At 38.1% G+C, this 24920-nt stretch overlaps 1 protein-coding gene across 1 annotated transcript in view; it reads right to left on the bottom strand.

The window, feature by feature from the left end:
- Positions 1–18064, bottom strand: part of LYPD1 (LY6/PLAUR domain containing 1) — a 41767-nt gene extending 23703 nt beyond the window's left edge. Inside the window, exon 1 of the mRNA XM_027835540.1 lies at positions 17913–18064. Coding sequence (XP_027691341.1) covers positions 17913–18064 — 152 coding nt within the window. The remainder of the gene's footprint in view (positions 1–17912) is intronic.
- Between the last annotated feature and the right edge of the window lie 6856 nt (positions 18065–24920).

Here is a 24920-nt window from a genome sequence, read left to right as displayed (position 1 = left end):
TCCTTCCTTCCTTCCTTCCTTCCTTCCTTCCTTCCTTCCTTCCTTCCTTCTTCCCACCCAATGGGCCAGAGTAGAATGGAGAGAAAATAAATACTCATTAATTGAAAAAAAAAAGTAAAGGACGTGACTTGGTAGAGAATAAAGGGCTGTTCACCAAAGAAAATGTGTGGAGGCAGGCAAATGATGTTTGGGCCAGGCCTGTGATTTTGCTGGTATTGAAATCCCAGTGAGGAAAGTCCCTCCATCAATGGAGATAGGTACCTAATCTGCAATTTATAGACCAAGAGAGTTGCTTGGAGGAACTGAGGGGTTGAATGGCTGCCTGTCGAGGGTTACATAGTCACTTTACATCAGATTCTAAAGTTGGCTGTCTATTTGCTACACTGGTCTTAGAGTGGTTTACAAAGGCATGATTAACCCAATCCTGGACTTTTGGTTAAAGCTGAAGAGATGACCTATCAGTGGTCCTCTTACCAATTCACACATTCCACGTACTAGAAAGATAGAACCAGGGAAGAATCACTAATTATTTTTAAGTTCTCTGGGACTGAAGAGGTGAACAAAAAGCTCTGAGATAAAGTCCCTGCCTGATTTCAAAGTTTACCCTAAATAGTACTGGCAGGGGCAGGCCATCCATAAGAGTCAAGGAAGATGTAGCAGTGGTTGCTTCTCTTTCCTCATTTAATCTTCTCCCCGCATGATCATTTATTGCCATGTTGGAGGTGCTGCTTTGGAGATGAGACATTAAAAAATAGAGGGAATGACCTTAGGGGACTGCTTAAGACCCTTTCATTCTTTTTACAAGACTATGGCACTAACCCTGGCAACCTAGTCAAATTTCAACTTGGATAATTATTTTTGTCCTGTACTGAAATCCCTCTGTAACCTCAACTGGACACATTATTCTTCACTTGACCTTCTAAAAAATTAATGTGCAGCAATGGTAATAGAGAACCACCATCTCAGTCCAACAACGGGGTATAAGATGTGTTTCAGCAATGAGGGAACTCAGTGTTCCATGGATGGATGGCTTGGGAAATCTTTTTCTGTCCTATAGGGCAAAACAAAAAATACTTTAATGATTGTGATTAGATGAAATATTTGTTTTCAGGCAGGATTTACATCTACGACTATTTTGTTAACTCTTATACTCCTTTGCCACTCACTGCTCGACCATGTTATCACTTTCTGTTCCTTCCCCCTCCCTCAAAAATGAAGGGACATGCTTTATCTGGGATGAAAAACAACCAGAGGAAAAATGACTGAGATATTTTGGTTTGCTAATATAAGGGTTAGAATTTCTACCCCTATCCTACCTAATGTAATCACATAATACTAAGACTTCTTTTTGAATTATTCAATCAAAAGTATAAACTAAGTGCAAAATAGTTCTTAATCAGCTTGAGAGGAATAATATGTTGTGATCATTAGATAAAACTGATGATGTCCCACAATAAATATCATGTAATTGGCTGAAAGAATGAAGCACTCCTTTGAGCCTGTGTTAGTAACACAACACAACAGTTTGGAATTATTCATTTCAGCAATAGTGGTGAAAGAACTTCATCTAAGTCCATGAGAGGAAATCGAAATTGGAGGTGGGGAATGATAATAGAGAGAGAATGTGTTTCTTCCCAGATGACTGTGTAAATCAAGGATACCATGACAGCCAACAGAGGTTATACCACACTACTGACTAGAGTCTGTGGTAGAATCCACTGGCACCAGTAGCAGTGGCTATCAGAGCAGCAATGGCTAACGTGTGCCTGCAGATGTAGAGGATCATGACCCCTCATGGTGGTAATATTATCCATCATCTTGACTTTTATCCTGCCACTGGATTTTTGATTACTCTGGAGGAGAGAGTGAGGCTGATGACTTTGTGCAGCTTCATTTCACTTAAATCCAATTCACTTTCGAGTCAAGACATCACCCTCATGATGTCATTGATCCTCTTTGAGAACGAAGGATGAATAACAATCACAAGAAGTATAGGTTATGGACCCTACAAGGGCACCACCTCTTGGAGCCCAGCAGAGAGCTACACCTAAGGGGAATGCTGATTATATAAAGGGAGAAAAGGACTTCTAGTAACCAGGAGCATGAGGCACCCCCCTTTGCCACATGTGTTTTCTACATGTGTCATTTTTGCTACAAGTACTGTTTGACAAGTTTGAGTCCACTTTCCCAAGGGATCTGAGAGAGTATGCTCCCAGTTCTGAATAAATGAGAAAGCACTTATTAAGCACTTAATATATAAAAAGTATTGTGCTAAATGCTGGGACTGTGACTATAAAATCAATATAATATTTGCTTTCAGGGTCTCACATTCTAATAGGAGACAAGACACGTAGAGTCAAATGAAAAGGGCCCATGATCCTTAAAGTGTAGTGGCAAAGCAGATGGTAATGCATCTTTTTAATGTAATTTTCATGAAAAATTCTGTTCTCTGGTGTTGAGCCATTTAATCGTACCAACGATTTTGGTAGTGAAACCTTTCTTTTTTAGGTTTCCAATAGCTATGGCTACTGGGAAAGCCCACAAGGGTGTCTTAAGTGTCCCTCCTCTGGATGATGGCTGAGGGAAGGGAGATTGGAAAAAGGGCCAGTGATCTGGGGGCTCCTGCTATTCCCAAGCATCTTGAGAACAGAGTCCTAGGCTTATCTTTACCAAGGTTTGCGATGTGGTAGTATTTGAGGTAGTTGAACTATTTTGACCTACCTGAAACAACTTAAGACATATTGTATGTATACAAACTGTACATTTGAGTATTGTCAATGATTCTAGCTCATAAGAGCCAAGTCATCATACTTTCCCCACCTAATTTATTAGTGCCTTTATAAACACACACACAGACATACATACACATATATCTGATACTCACCTGACTGACAGGATTGACTGGGAATGTTTCTTTGGTTACCTTCTCTATAATACCCATCTATCTACCTTTCTTCATCACATTTATGCCTTAGGTGATAATATACTTCTAGCACATGCTGTATGATAAAGAACACATGTGCACTATCTAAAGCAAATTCAGCATAAAAACCAACTATATATTGTGATATTATAAAATTATATTTGCATTTTAGAGTGATGTGTTTCCTGCTGTTTTGATAAGAACACATATAATATATTCTTTTTATTTTTGAAACAGATGAGAGGAGGAAAAAGATAGGTTATATAATTTTCCATAGGAAGCCTCTTTCCAAAAGAAATCACCTAACACATTTTTAATGTTGGACATCATAAAACCTTACCTGAAGGAGCTAAATTTTTATAGTGAAATATTATGTAGGTACCTAAAAGCAGTGAAAAAATCTACTATATAATTCATCAACCCATAAATAGTTATTTAATATGGAATCACTTATAAGTAGACTTCAGGAGACCATTTAGAATTCACAATGCATTATAGTACCCAGTTTATTAGGCAGTTTACAAGAGCCATGGAACCAAATGGAATTATAAACCAATGTATATCCCAAGAACACACTGATCTATTGTGGACATAATGATGTTACCTTTGCTCATCTTTGAGCCATTCATTCATTAATACAATTCATATGTCAACCACCAGCCAGTGGCTTTGCCTATGGATAAGGTCTATTCTTATGAGCACAAGATGCATTGCAGCCTTAAATGTGGGGGCAGCTTTAAACTGGGACTAGGTGATTAAGTCTTATGTCTTCATTTCAAATAGTTGAATTTGTACCAAAATACTCACTATAGATGGCTCCTTGGTAACCTCGCTTAGAGAAAAGGGAAGTGAGTTCTAATCTAGATGTTAGCATCAACATGGTCATACACTTGGACATTATAATCACAAAGCTATAGGATTTACAGTGGTCATCTGGTCAGTCTGGTCTTAAGCCAACTAAGAGAGGGTGATCTGTTCCATTACAAAAGTTCCCTGGAGGAGAAGATTCCACATAGGAATTATTCTAAAGACGCTTGTATGTTTTGGATTTACTAGATGAACCTGGTATCTGCGAAGATAGAAAGATGTAAAGTTAGGAGAGTACAAATGGAAATTAGGTGCCATTCTATATTCAATTTCTTGGCTCTCTTACAATTTGCAGTGAAATCTTTGATTCATCACTGCAAATGTGGACCCTGAGTTTTACCAAGATTTAATTTAGAATTATGCTGCTGGAATCATAGTATTTTGAGAATTCAGCATCCAAGGGTGATTGAGACCCTTTCAAAGATAAGAGTCTATATGGTTAAAACTATTTTTGTAATAATATCAAGATGTTATTTGTATATTAAAGTAATCCTCCCTTTTCCAAACACATATCTATATGAGAACAGATTTTCTTCATATACTTCTACTGAAACAACAGATTGCAATTGATTGAATGCACAAGCAGTTATGAGAATCTAGCTTTCTTCTATTAAGCCAGACATTAAAGAGATTTGTAAAACCATGCCACTCTTTTCACTGATTTTTTGTTTGTTTTGGAAGATAGTTGTTTTTCAAATTTTTTTCAGTTAACTTGTAATAGGTTTCTTGTTATTTTAAAATGAACTGATAAATATTTTAAAAATTCATCAATTTAATTTCTAATACAGTTAATATTGATAGCTATAAGCCACACAAATGAACCTCTTGTGGGTCCTTAATAATTTTTAAGAATGTAAAACAGTCCTGTGATCAAAAAGTTTGAGAACCACTGGCCTAGAGCATTGAGAGGTTAAATGATTTCCACAGTGTCACACAGCCTATATGTGTCAGACATGGTACTTGAACCCAGATCTTCTACTAGAAATCCAGCTCTCTATTTAATAAGCCACATTGTCTATCCAAAAATATTAAAGTTAATCTTCTACCCACCAACATGGGGGACATATTAATCTCCTACTTGAAAATCCTAAATGAGACTTTCTATTTCCCATGGTATAAAGCTCCAACTCAGCCAGGCTTTTAAGGCCATATCCAATATGGCTCCAAATCACTTCTTCAAGCTTACTTCTCCTTAGTCTAAGGGTGGGGAAACCTGTGAACTTGAGGCCACATGCAGCCCTCTAAGTCCTCAAGTGCAGCTCTTTGACTGAATCCAAATTTCACAGAACAAATCCCCTTAATAAAAGGATTTGTTCTTGGACTCAGTCAAAAGGCCCCCCTAAGGACCTTGAAGGCCACAGGTTCTCCACCCCTGTGGGTTAGTCTCTTACATAAGTTCTTTGCTCCTGCCAGATTGGTCTAATTATCATTCCTAAAAATTCCATAAAGTTTCCCACTTGTGTGTCTTTGCTTACAGTATACCCTCTGCCTAGAATTACTTCCTGACTCTTCTCTCTTGAATTCAATGCTATTGTCTTTCAAGGCTTTTGACTCTCTCTGTTGTTACATCATAAAGTCTTCTATATCCTCTGAATACCTGTGCCATCTGTATATATTCTGTCTCCCTAATAAGACTGAAAGCCTCTTGAGGGCAAGAACTATGTTTTACATCTTTTTGTATCACAGCATCTAATATGTAATAAAAATGTTTTGCATATAGTAGATACTCAGTAAAGGTTTTTTTTTAAATTTTTTGCTCTTGTTGCTAAGTGTATATTATACTCTCCATCCCCTGCATAATTTTATAAAATATAATACAATTTTCTTTTTGCTTTCATCTTTCCATACTGAAAAAATCACAGAATATCTCCATTGTTTTGTCTGTCTCATTAAAGACAGTGAATGTATAGCCCTGACAAAGCTGTTTAATGATGGCACCCACATGCATTTGTCAGGCAGCAGGATGAAGAGGGGCTGAGGAGCTGCATCTCAGAATAACTGATAGATGACCATTTATTGCTTTGAATGGGAGCAGTTTCCTCTTCTGGCCAAAGGCCTTGACCTAAGACCTCCTATCACAGGGCCATCCTGATCTTTCCCCTTTGATGGGCTGGCAGCCATGCTCTGAACCATCTGTGGTTTTTACATGCTCCTACAGCCCAGCTTGGCCAGTGCTAGGTAATACAGTAGCTGCCATTGTGCCCTGGAAATCTAGTAGGAATAACTATTGCAAGAGGCTTTCCAGGGGGTGAAACAGTTATTGAAAAATGCAGGCACATGATAAATGGTGCAGACATTGCCTCTGCCCCCTTCCCTTGAATGCTTCCTTCAGCTACTAAACATTGCTTCTGTCTCTTTCGGGCAGAGTCCCAGACAATTTGCTTTAATTCAGATCCCTATCTCATTCAGACTGTTGGGAAAGCGTGATATGTGCTTCAGTTGTCCCAAGTTAGAATAGAAGCATCATAGTGAAGACATTCCAAGGGCTACTAAAACCTATGACTGCATGAAGATGATAAAATTACACTCATACAGTCACTAACAAATCAAGATATTTAACCATGGGTATATTGAATCATAGCTGCTTCATTACAGCGGCTTACCACTGGTCATGTTGATAATTTTTACTCCCCCAAGACACGTTTTGGGCAAACTAACCATTCTGTGACAAACCATTTTCTTGAAGCACACTAAAGCTAAGTTAACATTGGTTTATGAGGCTCAGTCAGTCATACATGCCTATAAAAATAACTATTTTTGTCTCACATGCACAGAGCAATTTAATTTTTAATTTGTGACCCCATTTGGGGTTTTCTTGGCAGAGATTCTGGAGTGATTTGCCATTTCTTTCTCCAGATCATTTTACAGATGAGGACACTGAGGCAAACAGGGTAAGTGACTTACCCAGGGTCGCACAGCTAGTAAGGGAGGCCAGATTTGAACTCCTAACTCCAGGTCTAGTGCTCTATTCACTCAGTCACCTAGCTGCCCAGTTTTTAAATTAACATAAAAGTGAAAGGCACATTGCTCCCAGTGAAGTATTTCTGCAGAACACAACTGTGTAAAAACAACTCCAATTGCTATGAGAATTAAATATGGATCAACAAAATCAATAGCTAATTGTGTAACACAGGAGCAGATCCAATCTTTAAGAGGAGGTCCAGGTTATGTTTGCTTTTGCTTTTTAAAAAATAATATTTAAAATCTTGCTGTCATGCAAAATAGTGCATAAGGTTTTCATATACCAATTTTCCACAAGTTACTTTGCCTGCAAATAGTCAAGGTCATATTGATCTCAGTCTCTTCTGTTTACATTTAGAAATTCAGTGTCTTCATCAGTCAAGCTGTCTCAAGCTTTGTATCTGCTTTGTGCTTATGCCAAACAAACTTTATTATAAAAATAACACAGCATAATAGTTGTCTTTCTATGTGATATAGATATGCTATTTGTATTATAAGCTACTCCTTGGTATACTTCACTTTTTTCTGTCCAACAATTATGCAATTCTCTTTCCCTCAGTAAAAGATATGCCATGATTTTTTTTCTGGCATAGCAAGAAGCATCATGCTTTTGCAATCGGTTGAGAGACAGACAGGTGGGCTTTTCCATTAGAGGCCAGGAAAGAAGCCAGGAGTTAGGCATGATGGCTTTAGAGAACCTTAAGTACATTCCCATTTTATTTACTGAAATGGATGAGAATGGAAGGTGAAATGGCAAGTTGCTGCAGAGAAGAGAGTTGTACAATAGCATCCAGGAGACTAAAGAGGTGAAAGAGAAATCTATGACCCTTGTTACATTACGATGGAGCTAAAAATGTAATGTTTGCACTCTTTTTTTTTTTAAAGCATAGGCTTTTATATAATAAGTTAAGTCTTGTTCTCCCTTCCAGATTGTCAAAAGCCTTGATCCATTTTGGGGACTGAAGGTAAAATAATTCTTGAAATAATGAATCATTTTTCTTTTGCCAGCTTGTCCAGAAATTCCATGATTATTTTGCTGTAGCAGACAATGACCTTCTCAAGGGAGGCCTATCAAACTCTCAAGATAAATAATGAGAAGGTCGCTTTTTCCTGCCTCAAGGAAAAACTGCATACATATAAAATGTTTCTGAAACTACCAATATGTTAATCACTGGATGCGCAATAGTATGCTCTACGTGAAACCAAATGACATTTGTGTTTTTATGTAACGGAGGGTAAGAAGATATGGTCTTTGGAGGGATCTAGGGAAGATACTTAAGGCTTATTCTGAAGAAGTTGGAGAAATGATAGTTCTCAGGTAGCAGACACAGCCCATTTGAAGCCTCCTCACTTATGAGTTAATTACCTAAAATGACTGAAGCTCACTAATGTGGGCTTTCTGCTGTTTATGTCCATCAATTTGGAAAAACAGAGCTTTAATGTGCCAGATTCCAAAAAGTTAGCCTGTCTTCTACTGACTATCCTAACAGTTAGTTTTTAGACAGAAAGAAATCCTAAAGACACAGAGTCTCTTATGGAAAGAAAACAAAAAGAGAAGGAAAGGGCAGAGAGAAGGAAAGGAAAAGGAAGGACCCTTGATACAGTCAAACCCAGGAATTAATAGGATTTTCCTGGTCATTTCAAATGACTGTACAGGGGCAAGGGTAGAGAAGCAATCTCAAAAGTAATCAGAATGCAAATGATACAGGATTTTATAGATAGAATTGCACCATCCTAAAAAAAAAATCAGCAATGTACACACAATATTTAGCTGACCAACAGAAAATTCAAAAGGAAGAACTTTGGGCCACTAAGAGCAATCTTTTATATAGAGTCAAATTCTTTTTATGTTTCTTAGGTACTGGTCATGAATTTTCTAATACCCCCACATCTTTGCCTTCTTTAATTTTCTTGGAGAAAACCAAGTTGCCTGACCAGTATGTATAACACTGTGTGGCGTCATCTTCCCCCATAATAAAGTTACACACACACACACACACACACACACACACACACACACACATATATAGTATATCTATATCTATATCTCACTTTATTGAATACATATGCATGCACATATATACATATGAAAAGTTATAAATGTATATATACACATATATGTATGTAAAGAGATATATAACTACATTATTTGTGCATGTGTTCTCCATATTATCTCTGGAAGGGACTGAATTGGGGAGACAGAACTTAATACTTTTTATCAGTGGGTAAGAAAGAAAAAGGGATATATGGAGTACAGTCTGCCCTGAATATCTTAAAAAGTAACAGAGATACTGATCATTCTGAGTTGGCTTATATTTTATGCTATCTAAAAGTAGGTTGACCAGTCAATAAATATTAATCAAAAGTTTACCATGTGTCAGGTATTGTGCTAAGTGCTAGGGATAAAAAAAAAGTAAAAAAAAGTCCCTGCCCTTGAGGCACTTACAATCTAATAGGGGAGACAACATGTAAATAATAGGTACAAACAAGCTATATATGGCGTAAATTGGAAATATTCAACAGAGGGAAGGCACTAGAATTAAGAGGGACTGGGACAGGCTTCTTGTAGAAGGTGCAATTTGAGATGAGATTTGAAACATGCCAGGGAAGCCTGGAATGAGGTGGAGACGAGGGAGATCATTCCATGTATGTGGAGCAGCCACTGAAAATGCCTGAAGTCCAGAGTTGGAGAGTCTCATTTGAGGAAAAGCAAGGAGGCCAACATGAATGGAGAGCAAAGTATTTGGCGGGATGTAAAATATAAAAAGACTGCAAAGGGAGCGGGACATGTTATCAAGGTGTCTGAATATCAAACAGATCATTTTATATTTGATCCTGAAGGTAATAGTAAGCCCTTGGAGTTTATTGAGTAAGAGGGTGACATGATCAGACTTTTGCATTAAGATGATCACTTTGGCAGTCGAGTCGAGGATATACTGGAGTCAGGAGAGACTTGTGGCAGGCAGACCCACCAGCAGGCTACTGTTTACATTTACAAATACAGTGTCTTCGTCAGTCAAGGTGTCTCATGCTTTGTATCTGCTTTGTGCTTCCAGGTGTCCAGGGATGAGGGCCTGCACCAACCTCGTGTTAGCATCAGAGTTGATCAGGGGGCATCTGTGAGAGATGTTATGAAGGTAAAATTGACAGTTCTTGGCAAAAGATTGGACATGGAGTGGAGGGGTGAGAATGAGGAGTCGAGAATGACACCTAAGTTGGAAACCTTGGGGAACTGGTGCCCCCAATAAGACTAGGGAAGTTTGGAAATGAGGAGAGTTCCTGAAGAAAGATAAGGAATTCAGTTTTGGCCATTGAGATTTTAAGATGTCTACATAATATCCAGTTTGAGATATCTAATAGGCAGCTAGAAATACAAGACTGGAAATCAGCATAGAGGTTAGCCCTGGATAACTAGATTTGGGAATCATCAGTATAGAAATATTGAATAGAAAATTGAATCCATGGGAGCTGATGAGATCACCAAGTGAAATAGTTATAGTGGGAAAAGAGGAGAGGGCTGAGGATGGAGTCCTGTAGGATACTCATGGTTAGATGATGTGCTTTGTATGTAGAGCCAGCAAAGGAAATTCAGATAGAGCAGCCAGATAGAGATGAGGAGAACCAGGAGAAGGGAGTGTCATGAAAACCTAGGGAGAATAAAATATAAAGAAGACAAGGACATTTTGACAGTGTCAAAGACTGCAGAGGTCAAGAAGGATGAAGCTTGAGAAAAGGCCATTGGATTTGGCAATTAAGAAATCATTAGTAATTTTGGAGAGAGCAATTTTGGCTGAATGATGATGTTGGAAGCTGGACTGCAGAGAGTTAAGAGAGCAAGAGGAAAAGAAATGAAGGCATAGACTGTAGACTGTCTTCTCAAGGAGTTTAGCCACAAAAGAGAGGAAAAGTATGGGAAGACAGCAGGGATGGATGGATCAAATGAAGGTTTTTTGAAATAAGGCACACTAGAGCATGTTTGCAGGTGGTAGGGAAGTAGTCGGTAGACAAATAGAGATTGAAGATAAGTGAAAAGTGGGGATGATAGATGGTGAAATCTCTTGAAGATAAGATGGAATGCGATCACTTTTACATGTAGCAAGGTTAGCCTTGACAAGGAGAAGGACCACCTCCTCATGTGAAACAGGAACAAAGGAGTCAGTGGTAGAAGGCATTAGAGTGATGTGAGAAGAGAAGGGAAAAAGAGGAAGCTTTTGGCAAATGGCCTCAATTTATTCAGTAAAGTATGAGACAAAGTTCCCAGTTGAAAGGATGGGGGAAAGGGGAGTCATGAGAGGTCTGAGGAGGGATGAAAAAGTTTGGAAATTTTCAGGGTCAGTGCCAGAGATTTTGGATGACTCAGTGCCTCCTGGTCTGGTACAGCAGAATGAAAAGGTTTTACACTTTATAAGCAACATGGGGACTGAAGCCTATTACCTTGACCTCTGCCCCTGGAAAGAACTAGAGTTCCAGTTTGTCAAATGCTAAGTAGGACTGCTATTTCTTTCTCTCAAAGATGTCATATACAGTCCAAAGGCAATAAGAAAAGTATAATTCCTTTAAATCATCTACAAAAATCTCTGCTTAAGCATTTGTGAACAAATTCTGTCCTAAGTATTCCTGTTGGATGTCATATTTCAGAAGTACTTTTTAAAAAGCTATAAAGCCAATTGACTTGTTCTTCCCTCCCACCCCTCTACCCTCCCGCATATCTCAGGAGATTTACAAGGAAGAAAATTTAGACACACACACACACACACACACACACTCTACACATCCATGACTCTCCCATTGAAAGACTGAAAGAAGATCATTGTAAGTAAAGCAAAAAATTATCCCTCACACCATTTTTCTAAGTACATTTCAGCCTCTCTGCCTATGTCAATAAAGATCTCATACTATAAGTCATCTAGAAAATAAATGCTATGAAGGATGTTACATTTTATGTGGTCTGAATATGATTAGTGATTAGTCTTGGTAGTTTTGGTCACATGGGGATAGTAATCAAGGTTTCTTTACTACGGCTCTGTAACAACTGAAAAACACTCCACTGGCTCACATCCCATACAATGATGGGATATTAACTGAAAATCTAATTAATCTGTGAATGAATTATGGCCTAAGAAATATACTGTTTTATAATCAATTTTAAGTGAGTTCCTAATAGAAGATAAGATAAAGAAAAAGCTGTAAAATTACCAGAGGTTGATAAATTCTGTTTACTATGACTGATGATTTTTAGGTGGATAATTTCACAATCAATCAAACTTTTGTCAGTTCAAAAATCATGCTTCCCAACGTATGCTGCAAATTAATTTTTAGATTTACATATTTATTAAAAATTGTATTGAAAACAGCAGGAAGTAGGCCCTGTTTGAATAATAAAAGAACTTGTTATTCTACTAGAAACAAAAAAAAACTATTAAAAAGATTTTATTTTCTGGTAATGTTCATATAAATTGCTATCTGAATTAGTTAAGTAAACAATTTATTATTCACCCAGAGGTAATGACAGAGGAAGATAAAAGTCCCCAAATTCATATTTTTTAATGAAATATATCCTGATCCCCGTAGCCCCTGAGAACATATAAATACACACACACACACCCAGAGGTATAATTAAAGAGACCTTTTTAGCAGAACCTATGTCATAGGGAACATTTATGGTAGTATCATGGCGGTGTCTTCTTATCCCTTAAAAGATGAAGAATTGAAGGGATCATTCAGCCACACATTTGGAAAGCCACCCCCTTAAAAGTCAGATGTTTCTTGTTGTTGTTGTTGTTGTTGGGTGATTGCCCCACCATCACCCACTACCACTACCACTTCAGTGACTTGGTTTAATTTCCCTTCAAGAATAAAAGACAGGCCCCACATTATAGCCCAATACAAATATCATCATTGGAAATAGCTGTCAGTGGGTCTGATTAGTTAGTTGGGTGGTATCTCCAGAGTATTTAGTGGTACAAGGTGCATAAGGTTGTAATTAAGTGACGATATTAAATGGTACCACAGCTGGGCGGGCATGACTGCACAATCTAAATTAATCACATAATGGGGCTGTCAACTCAAAGATTTTGCTCCTGAGATATGACCCATCTGGATTACTCTACAGAGAAGATGGAAGAGTCAAAGGGAAGGAAAGGTTGAATGATTCTTCGTGTATCTTCAGTAGTGGAATTCAAAGGCGGAGTTGATCCTCTCCAATGCTGACACAAGGAGACAGCCTCTTTAAGGTCCACCATAGCTTTCCGAGGAGGAGAGAGGGAAGAGAGAAATCAAATGGTCCATGAATTTCTGCCCAACTCTTGTCTGCACCCAGAAAGTCTGTTCTAGGTTTTTAAAATGATTTACAGAATCAGACAAAACTAAAACAAAATCTTGATCTAATGGTAAAAGAGATCACTTGATGAATAATGTGCCACATTCCCTTAGTATATGCACTATTGTCTTAGAATATGTAATAAAGGGCAGAGATCAGCTCATCATTATTGTCCCACCCTGCCCCCTTCCTGCATTTACTAGCGTTGCAGTGAGATGCTTTAAGCTTTCCCGAGGAGGCTGAGAGACCCAAAGTAGGAAAGTTTGGGCAATGAAGACAGAAGAGGGAGCTAGTAAAAAATGGAAGGAGGAAATTGTATACAACCAAGGTAGGAGCAATGAACTTCAGAAAGGAAAATGGATATGGCTTCAGGAGGCTGTTCTCCAGCTTCATTTAACTCCTGTGTCTACCAACAGGAGGTTCCCTCCCCTGTATTATCCAAGTAATAGATTTTTGGACCTTGGAGCTGTAGTGCCTCTCAGGTCTAGAGGTTTTGCCTAGATGGGCAAATCATTCCACACTTTCTGTTCCCTAGCTTTCAGCACTGTGCTGATAAGGTTAAGCAAAGCTTAAAGAGTAGAGGCACCAGAGCAGGTAGTTTTGGGAAATGAAAGATGGAGTGTGTGATCCTTATTTTAATTCCTTGTAATTTACCTTGTGCTCTATTTTAGGTAAGTGTTCTTTTGCTCTACTGTGATGGCACATATTTAATTCTTGGTAGGTCAGGAAGAGATCTTCTGGGAAATGGGGACTTGTAAGCAGTGGTTTTGAATATATGGTAGACTACAGCTATATCCTAGGAACTTGAATATGGCATTGTTGTGTGACAAATGTTCACTGTATATGTGACATAGGGACTGGACCTGTGGATTCATTGATATCAGGAACTCCAGGATGAGGACCTTCTACTAATCATCTATTAATGCAGGTCAGACACACCTTCTTGGCTACTTAGAATCTTTGGGGGCTGCCTAGGGCACTGGCCTAAAGCCTCCCAGTCAGTATTTGTCAGAGGTGGGGCTAGAACCCAAGTTTTCCTGGCTTTAAGGCTAGTTGTCTGTCCACTAGTCCACACTGCTTCTCTGTGTGATACATACATACATACATACACATAATTTATGTAAAATATATGTCATGCTGCATAGGTATTTATAATCTGAATAATGTACCACCACTTTAGTTACTACACAGACAGTTGTATGTGTCACATTGCTTTAGTGGTGAATTTTTACATTTTAATGTGTCACAATGCCTTGTTAGATGCACTGAGCAGTGTGCCACTGTCTTCATATATGTGTATATAATAGGTCACAATGCCTTAGTCTGTGCAGTGTATAAAACATTTATTAAAGACTGAGTAGCATTGGCAACTAATTAGTTGTCCCTATTAGGTTGAGGAATTTATCCCATTTCCCCTAATACCTTTCTAATTAAATGAATTTATATGAACAAGGTAAAATCCCATTGAGAATTAGGATTTTGTTTATGAACTGGTGACTTGGTAGGTGATGTCATTACCTAAGTTAATTAAGTTGATGAAGGAACTTTTTAGTATGAAATGGTCAGTTCCAGTGGCTCTCTTATCTTTCCAAGGCATTTTGAAAATTTCTTCCATCTCATGTTCTGTCAACAGAATTATTGATCTAGAATTGGAAAGGACCTTAAACATAATCTAGTCCGACACTGTAATTTTCCTGAGGTGGAAACTGAGGCTTATAGAAGTTACATGACTGGCCCATTTACAACACAGGTATTAACTGGTAGAACTGAGTTGAATCAATTGACTGTTGAATCTTCTGATTCCAAATCCAGTGACTTTTTTTTCCCTATAGCACCATGCTACCTCTGTTCAGATTCTGTACGGTCTTTTCATAACTTCAATTGGCTGTTACTACACAGTTATCATTGAAGCTCATGGGGAGGGAGGCAGAGTATATCACAGAAAGTCATTTTGCTGATATTTCTGGTAATGTGCCTCCTAATTTTACCATCCTGGCTTGAAAAGCTTGCCCAGGTTCTTGGTTTCCAGTCCCCATCTTGGCCCCTTAGATTTGCCATCCTGAAAACTTCTGAATTATTCTTTGGAGCCCACGGCCTTTTCCCCAGGAGGTTTCCCTAATTATTGGCGTGTGTTATTGCCCCCATCAACAGTCTGCTGCCCATCTAAACAACTTGTCTAAATAATGGCCAAGCCATTTACCCCCCCCTGAAAGTCTCCTGGTAGGGAGCTCCAAAGATACTGAAACTGCAGGGATAATTAGAGCCAAACTTTGAGGAAACGGCTATGCTCAGAAGCACATTTGCCACTTGGCAGAAAGCAAACTCCTGGCCCTGGAAAAAGCAAGAATCATCTGTCTTTGCTATTGGCAGCCATGTAGCTCCAAGCTCTTTTGCTAGGAAGGCAAAGGGATTATCAGGAGTCCTAGTGCAAAGTAAGTTGTTTATAAATTTCTATCTTTAAGGGATCCCCAAGGGCTGGGCCTAGGTAGCCCCAGTAGTTGCATTCAATCCAGGTGAGTATGTTACCCTGAGGCCACCCACTAGAACAAAGGTAATGGCTCCATGTTGGACATTGGGGAGGGGTCGATCAGGGTTGATCACAAGAATGTTTACCTAGCTGTAGGCAAGGCATTTGATGAAATCACTCATGCTATCCTTGTGGGAAAGATGTAGGTTAGATGAAAATACCATTAGGTGGACATGAAACTGAATGGTTAAACCCAAAGTATAGACATGAATGATTGACTTAGGAGTGGACTGGAGCCAGCTTGAACCCAAATGTGAAATTTTCAGTATGAGCATTTAGAGCTCAGGAATAAGTAAATGCTGTAAATCGGGTTTGAGTCATTGTTTTGTTGGCGGTCTAAATTTAAGAAAGTGATGGTGAAAATGCTAATAGTACAGATTAAACTGAAAAAAGTCTGTTGTGAATGCAATTTTTTTTGGTAAGGGGAGAGCTAGTTGTTTACCAGTACGTGCTTGGATTCAGTATCAACATAGAATGAAGTAACTAGCAGAATGGCCCAGAGATCTGCTCTTGACCCTTTGCCACTGAACATATTTTATCATTGACTTATATAAATGTATAGATGGTATGTTTATCAGATTTGTAGATGACTCAAAGCTAGAAGGCCCAGCTAACAGGCTTGATAGCAAAAGTCATACTCAAAAGATCTTGCCAGACTATAACATGGGACTAAATGTAGTAAGATGAAAGTTAAAAAGGATAAATGTAAAAGTCATACGCGTAAATTAAAAAAAAAATCACCTTTTCAAATATAAGATTAGGGAGGCATGGTTAGATTTTTATTCAGCTGAATAAAAAAAAAAGGCTACACTCCTCCAGCTGGATTCCACCATGATCATGTTCCCAGGAAACCTCATTACCAGGAAACCCATCATCCTATGAGATTGCATCTGCTTTGGTAGTCAAACCTCATCAGTACACTCAGCACTGTTTATGCCTTTGTTTGGAGGAATGAAGGGTAGAGGGAAGAACTCCTCCCAAAGCCTCCATTTTAAGAGGACTCATAAGCTAGCAATTCTTCATTTTCTGCCAGCTGTACTCCTTGGACTGGACTCCCTCCTATACATTCTCCATCCCTTTCCAGCCCTCTTTTTAGCTTCCTTTTGTGTGTTGTCTTCCCCATTAGATTGTAAATTCCTTGAGGGCAGGGACTATCTTTCTTTTTATTAATTATATTCCCAGCACTTAGCACTTTACCTGGCCAGTAGAAGGCACTTAGTAAACGTTGACTGGATTGGGTTGGATTTGTATCCCTAGAATTTATCACAATGCCTTGTACATAATACATGCTTAAGAAACTACTGACTAGTGAACTGTGAGCTCACTATGAGTCAATGGTGTGATATGGCACTCAAGAAAGCCAAAAACAGTCTTATATTATATTAAATAAGATGTGGTGTCCAGGATAATGGAGGACAGTCCCGTTGCACTCTACTGAGGTCAGTTTAAACTTGGAATACTGTATATAGTTCTGGAAAACACATTTTTAGAATAGGCATAAATAAGCTGGAGGATGTCCAGAGGAAGGCAATCAGGATAGTGAAGAACCTCAATATCATAATATTATTATTATTAATAAAAATAATGGATATATAATGCTTTCAATTTTTCAAAACATTTGGTGTATATTTGAGCCCCAACAACCTCATGATGTAGGTTCTACAATTATCATTATCTACATTTATAAATCAGATACTTGAGTCTTGGAGAGATAAAGGGACTTGCCTATGGTCACATAGCAAGTAGGGATTAGTGGTGGGATATGAACTCATGTCTTCATGGTTCCAAGTCCAATACCATCCATGATCTTCTAGGAGACATTGATTACTAATGGGAAGGGAAACTTTACTCTGGAAGACATCAGAATTGAAGGAGAGATGATAGTGGTCTTCAAAATTTTTGGATTTTTATTTGGAAGGGTGATTAGAATTTTTCTTATTGGTTTCAGAGGGCAGAAGAAGAAAATTTAGGCTTAATGTAGGGAAAAATTTACTGACAGTTTGAACTATTTGAAAAAATGGAATGGAATAGAATCCCTTCACAGCAAAGGGGTTTCTTTGCCAGCAATCTTCAAAGAAACGACTGGATAACCACTTATCAGATGTGTTGTAGAAGGGATTATTGTTTGAGAATGGGTTAGATCATATGTTCTCTAAGGTTTTTTTTTTCCCAACTCTTAAATTTCTGTGATTTTGTGATATATTCAGATCCATAGACATAGCTAAGACTTCTTAACATTCCCCTTGTTATCAGAATAGACCTCCCTGCCTTGTAGCCCTTCATTCTTGACTCCTGGCTTCTTGCTCTTGTCTCACCTTCTCTCCCAGCTCCACTCTTCACTCTCTGGCCTTTTCTCCCTCCTTGTCAGCTGCCTTCTCACCCTGGACATGCTTCCACCTCTGTTGACCTCTCTTCTAATTGGTTTGTCCTTGGCTGGTACCACCATTGCAGGAACTACTCCAGTCATCTGTGCTCAATTTTCCTTAGCTTCATTTTTGACTTCCTGGACTTCTCTACATCCTTTCTAGCAGTCTTCTTGTATCACCCCCCCCCACTTTCTAGACCCTTTTTATATATTGTTTTGCCCCATTAGAATGTAATCTCCTTGAGGGTAGGGATTGACTTTTTTTTTTGGATTGAATTTATATTCCCAGCACTTAGCACTATTCCTAGTGTAGAACAATGATTTAAGAAATGCTCTCTCTCTACCTCCCACCCTCCACCCCCTCTCTCAGTCTTTGTTGATCTATCTATTTCTTTGTCAGTGTGACTCTCTGTCTCTGTCTCTCTCTGATTTTGTCTGTCTCTCCCCTCCACCCCTACCCCACAACCTGGCTCAGACTTAACTTTGATTAACACTCATGCTTTGGATCTCTCTCTCTCTCAATCTCTCTCTCTCTCTCTCTCTCTCTCTCTCTCTCTCTCTCTCTCTCTCTCTTTCCCTTTCTCCCTCTCAGTTTTTAGAAGACAATTTTTCCTCAGGCTCAAAGACTGCCTGAATTGCATTTATCCCCAACCTGACAAGTGTAGCTATACCAGAAGACTTGTCAGACCCCCCTCTTCTACCCTATGACTAAGATGAGATACTAGTGCCAGGTGCGTATAGAGAATAATTGAAGCTATAGTTCAAAATAAAACCTAAAGCTTTGAAAAATAACTGATTTAGACAAATGGTCATGTCTCTGTCAGTCCCTCCACTTGGGCTTCTGAATTTTCTAAAGATTTCCCTAGATCAGAATCTCTTCCTGGTAACATACCTTTCTCCTTGCATCAATCCTTGGATCTTGGTGTTTTATAGACAACCTTGATAGAAACCCAACTTGAATTTGTGATTTATATTTGTTTCATCCATAAGCTGAACCCGACATACTTGGCCTCACATGGAAGGATTACTTACCCTCCTGTTTCACATCTATTCACTGTGTTAGGTGGGGCATGATAGCAATCACTAGTTGGTAACGCTTCCTCCTCTGACTCTTCTTGCCAGAACAGTGCAATTAGAGCTGGAAGGGATCTCTCATTTCATATAAGAAGATGAGGCTAAGAAACCTGAATTCTCTTTCCAATTCTATCACTGAACTGGTTGTGTAGCCTTAGGTAAGTCACTTAACCTTTCTAGTCCTCTACTTCTTCATCTGTTAAATGACGGGGTAGGACTAGTTAATTTCTAAGGATTCTCACTGCTCTAACATTTTATGATTCTAAGACTCATCTGTAACATTCAAGACTTGTAGGAAGTGGGTCTCTTTTTCCTGAAGTGATCTGGAAAGGAGAAAAAAGATGACTCATCCTTAACTTCTTCCTGTTGGATGTTCTCCATTATGGTTTCTTTAAGGGCCAAGATCTCAGGGAATTCTTCTAACTTATTGCAGAGGCAGCATGAAGTAGTGGAAAGAGAGCTAGACTTTGAGTTAGAAAGACCTGTGTTCAAGTCTTGTTCTGATACATATTGGCTATGTGACCCTAGGTAAGTCATTTTACCTCTTAGTACCCTATACAATTCTCTAAGATTCAAAGTGTCAGTGCATAGTAGTGGAAGACATTCATCTCTAGGAGCTTTCTATACTGCTGGTATCACAGGTATGGTAAAAAGAAATTTCTACCCCACAAACTAGTGGCATTGCCCAAAATGAAAACCCCCCAAATAGCTATCCATTCTTCATAGTTCTTATTTCTCTAGGACAACATCATCAATAGAAATTCAGAAAGAATTAAAAATAAAATAAATATATTTAGAAATGATAGCCTATGAATAGGCCAGACAAATCATGGTATAAGGGATAGTGCCAGATTTGGAAGCAGAAAGACCTAGATTTGAACTCTTCCTCAGACTCTTGCTAATTGTTTAATCCATTTCCATGGCCTCAGTTCCTCATCTGTAAAATGAAGGGTTTAGACTAAGTGATCTCCAAGGATTCTAGAGGGGAGTGGCTCCTCTTATAGCAGATAGGGTCTTGAACAAGATATTTAGATCACAGTTGATTCTCCTTCATTAGACTGTGAGCTCTTTGAGACCAAGGGTGCTCCTTTGCTGTTCTTTGTTTTTCTAGGGCTTAGAAAGAGAGCCTGGTACATAGTTGGTGAATAATAAGTGCTTATTGACTGACTGACTAACTTCCTCCCACTTATAGTTTAAAGCTAAAAAGCTTCATTAAGCAGCACTTAATTACCTCATCCCACTACCTCTTGCTCTGTGTTTTTGGGTATATTCCAGGGTACTCTTCATTATTAATAATAGTCATTTTAAGATGCTTAAATTCCAGGTTTTCAGAATAAATGCATGCAAGTTTTTTTACTGGTGGGTAGAAAGAAGGCACGTAGCTCATCAGTTAGACTTTTTCATTAGCCTTTTCTTTTTATAGGATTCTGAGATTTTAAAAATATTTAATTCAATACCACATGAATTCATGAAATTATGATTTTGTTAATGCAGTAAAACATTTTAAAATTCCTCATTTGAAAAGGTAAAATAATCAGAAAAGAAACAAGATTATATTTAGAAACAACTTATTTGTTCAAGAAAAGAATGACATATTTAGCACCCGAGGAAAAGTATCTTTTGACACATAAAGTAGCTAACTAGAGCTGGAAAGTCACGAGTCACCTTGTTTTACTTGTTCCTCATTTGTGGGAGGGTCTCAATTAACATTTCCCTGAAAATGGGAATTCTGGCCAAAACTGTAAAGTTTGAGTCCCAAAGTTTTTCTTTTTCTCTAAAAATGGTATCACACTCAATTTGCTAGTGAAATTGTTCAGTTTTGGATTAGGGCCCAGTGATCAACTCCCAGCTAGACTATTTCTCCTAACAATATGCTAAGGGAGTGTACCTGGCAGGCTAGGGATATAAATGGATTAACTTCCTCAGCTCTCTCAGGGATCAGAACCAAACAAGCCAGTGAGCTACCAAGTAAACTAAATACATTCCAACTGTGGAACCATCTGGTATAAGGAACACAATATGACCAGTCTTTCATTCTTGAGATTTTTCCGAAATTAAATATAATTTGAGATGGCTTTTCATGAAGTCATTATTTTCTCACAGAAGCTATGTTGGCTTAGACAAATCCTGATACCAGGCAATACAACCATCTTCCAGGGTCTAGTAGAGCCTTCAAGGGTAACCAAAATGCATCTTTTGTAGGTAAGGATTTTCAGGGATTTGAGAAGAGTTCTGAAACCACCAGACAAGAGTAGATTATAGTCAAAGTCAAGTTAACATTCATCAAATGAGATTTATTAAGTACCTACTATCTTTCAGGAACTATGCTAAAGGCCGAGTACAAAAAATGGTCCCTGCCTTCAAGGAGCTAATGATAGAATGGGGGAAATAAAATGCTAATAGCTAGTTACAAACAAGATACAAGTTACAAACAAGGACAATTTGGAAATACTCTCAGAGGGTCTGACTAGACTGTCACTATCATTAATGGAGGAATATGTTGGAATGGAGGTCCCTTCTTCCTACAACATTCCTAACTCCCAGGCCACTGGTTTTTTTTATTCTTCAGGGGATCCTAGATATGCAATGCTGTTGTTTTCTCAGGAAGGTCCAACTAAAGTGCCATCTCAGTAAAGAACCTGGTGAGGTAGGAGGAATGGAAAACATTACAGCACATGAAGTAATGTTAGGAGAGAGTTGACCTTTTACTCATCTGTACTTTCCTTTATTCTTTTAGTCCTGACCATATCTACTTTATGCTAGAAATGGTCATTAATTACTCTCCTGGTAAAAACAAAATTATAGGATATTGGAGCTAGAAGCAATTCATCTGGTTCAACTCTCTCATTTGACTGATGAAACTAATGACCATTCCAAGAATTTAAGTGACTTCTCCAAAGTCATTCAGAAGGAAAGGAGGGGAGGGAAAGAGAAGAAAAACATTTATTAAGCACCTACTATGTGCCAGGCACTGTGCTAAGCAGTTTACAAACATCTCATTTGATACAGAAGCAGGTCTAGCCAAGATCAATGTGGAAAGTGCACTGAAGTTAGAGCTGAAAGAGATGAGATTGAATCTAGGCTCTGATACCATGAATGAAGTGAGCATGCGGCAGTCATGTTTCAGTCTGAGCCTCAGTTTTCTTGTTTGTAAAATGTGTTGTAGATGACGTTTAAAGTTCTATCTTGCTATAATGCTCTAGGATTCCTCACTCAGTCCATTGGTCTTTTTATTTTGCAGGGATAAGGAATGCCACTCTCTCACAAAGATCTGACTATAGCACCATCTCAGTGAAGATCTCACTAATGTAGGAGGGATAGAAACAGAGCATATAAAATAATTTTTTGGAAAGAAATGACCTTTCCATCCTCTGTACTTTCCTTTATTCTTTCTTTTAGTCTTGGTCATCACTTGCAAATTATGCAGCTAACTAAGTTATGTTGTACTACGAATTATAAATTTGGCTCATCTCTTGGAGGAGTGTTTTCCAGGTTACATTCTGTTGGTCTTTTGTACATAAGGGAGGGAAGAGGGTAAAAAAAGCCTTAAAAAGCAAAAAACTGCCTTTAATAAAAAGTCTTATGGTGAGAAAATTGCACCTGCTTTGTATAAAGAACAGTAATGATACTTTTTATTGTTTCAGTTGCTTGAAGTCTCTATCTTGCAAATTTGCATTTCCCCCATCTGACCCTCTGAACTCTTGCAAGTAGTTGCACACCATGTAGTTTTATGCCCTTCATGATGATCTATTGCTGTTTATTTGTTTCAACTCCAGAAAATCTTTAAATGCATACCTTATTTCAGAATCATATGTCCTTTCCCCTAGTTTTGCAGCAAATATGTTGTCCCTCTAAAGATTAAATACTCCTCATATAAAATGCCATATACCAATAAGCTGTTAACTTTTACTGACCTATCCAATTCATCCACGTTAAAGCCTGAATTTTAAAAAAAAATCAGATTCACTGAAAGTCCTTTACAGTGAATGCAATTGCACATGTATTTTTCTCATACCATATGTGAATATTTACTTATGTGAATATAGATATGAAATAAAGTACACTAATTTCCACAAGCAAAACTGACACTGTTGTTCTATGTGACTGATTTATTTTTTCCCTACTGGGAATAAATCTGCATCAGGCCACTTGTACTTTCATTGACACCAATTGCATATATCTTTACGAAGCTTGCTGAGTTGAGGCTGAAATCCAGATCTCCAGACAGAGCCACTCTGATTAGCCCACACGGAGATAAAACCCCTCCTCTTGCCCATGTTAGCATTACATTCTCATCAGGTTAACTTACTGTATACACATTGTTTTAAAGAGAAAATAAAATGAATGACACATCTGTCAACTCCTTATATAACCGCATCAACCATTCTTAAGCAGAAGTGAACAGAGTAACAAAAGAAGCCACTCTGTGGTGTAGTCATCATAGGGAAGGACTTCCATCTAACTTAACAACTCTCATCTTCAGTGTCCGCCCCCCATGTAAAATGGGAATAATAATAGTACCTATGCCTTAAGGCTATTTCTTGAAGACAAAATGAGAAGACAGATATAAAGTATTCTGCAAATGTTAAATCACCTTAAAGAAATATTAGTTATTATAAAGAGTGCTTACTTTTAAATAAAACAAGTTCCTTTTTGTTAAACTATCTAGAATTTTCTTCAGTTTCAATTAATGCTCTACCTAACAGAGAAGTAATCTGGAGAAGCCAGACCTGGGAGTCTAGCTGTCAGGATGCCTCTTGATGATTAATGGAGGTCAGTCCAGGCTGGTAAGACTGTGAAGTGTGCTACTAAAGTTTATATCACTCTTCTGAGTTTTTGTGAAAGGTTATTAAAAGGCATTTAAATTGCACGGGTGTAACTTACAAACTCCCCAATCATCTTTGTCATTCAGTGCTATTAAGACTACTCAATCCTTTACAGGCATATCGCATTACATGATCTTCTCTGGCACCAATAACTGGGTGATTTAACAAGGAACTGAAAGCAATGTAGTGAACCCTAACATAAGTAGAAAGGGAAATAACATCACTGTTTTACTTTAAGCCTTGGTGACCTTTCAATAGCTTTCATGGGTCAGCTTGAGGTCTCTTCTCTATTTCTATGTCCTAAAGGAATCTGAGTGGATGTACTTTGGTATTTTTCACTCTGACATAGTTGACCTCTTTCACAGACTGTATGAAACTAGGAAATTCCTTTTCATTTAAATTAAAGTTGGAACCCATTGGGAAAGGGAAGGGATTTGAAAGGAGGAGAAAATAGTTATTATTCCCCTGAGGATATGTGAAAATGGAAGTCTTATTATTTCTAAAATTTCTGATTATTGAAAATAGTTTTTCTTGAACTTCTCCCTTTATTCTCTTTCATAAATAATTGATTACAAGTTAATAAAGTACAATGATAAAAGATATATGCACACATATGCACATACATCCATTTATATATGTATATGCACGTACACACATGTGTATGTATGGGTGTGTATATAGCTAGAGAAAGAGATAAATGGACAGTTTGTACAAGTGATTTCATGAACGTAGGAAACACTCAGTATGGGAACTGATGCAAATCATCTGTAACATAGTCTCAGAAAGCTACTAGGATAACTGAGAAGTAAAATGATTTGCTCATGGGCTAGGACTCAAACCCATGTCTTCTTGACTCTGAGGTCAATTTTCTATCCACTATATTACATCATTTCTCATTTCTTCCACAAAGAAATAATAATGACTTCAAATTCTCCTGGGGAAATAGCACTCAACTCCCTAATTACCATATTCTTCAGATGCATACTACTAACTCTCCACACTATGGGAAAGAGATTGTTCTCTTCATTTCACTGGGTAGTTGGATACCAACTGGATCA

The sequence above is a fragment of the Vombatus ursinus genome, unplaced genomic scaffold, assembly GCF_900497805.2.
Source record: "Vombatus ursinus unplaced genomic scaffold, bare-nosed wombat genome assembly UNPS02014816.1, whole genome shotgun sequence".
Classification (NCBI taxonomy): Eukaryota; Metazoa; Chordata; class Mammalia; order Diprotodontia; family Vombatidae; genus Vombatus; species Vombatus ursinus.
Note: the sequence above shows the minus strand (reverse complement) of the source record. Positions and strands in the feature narration are given on the sequence as shown.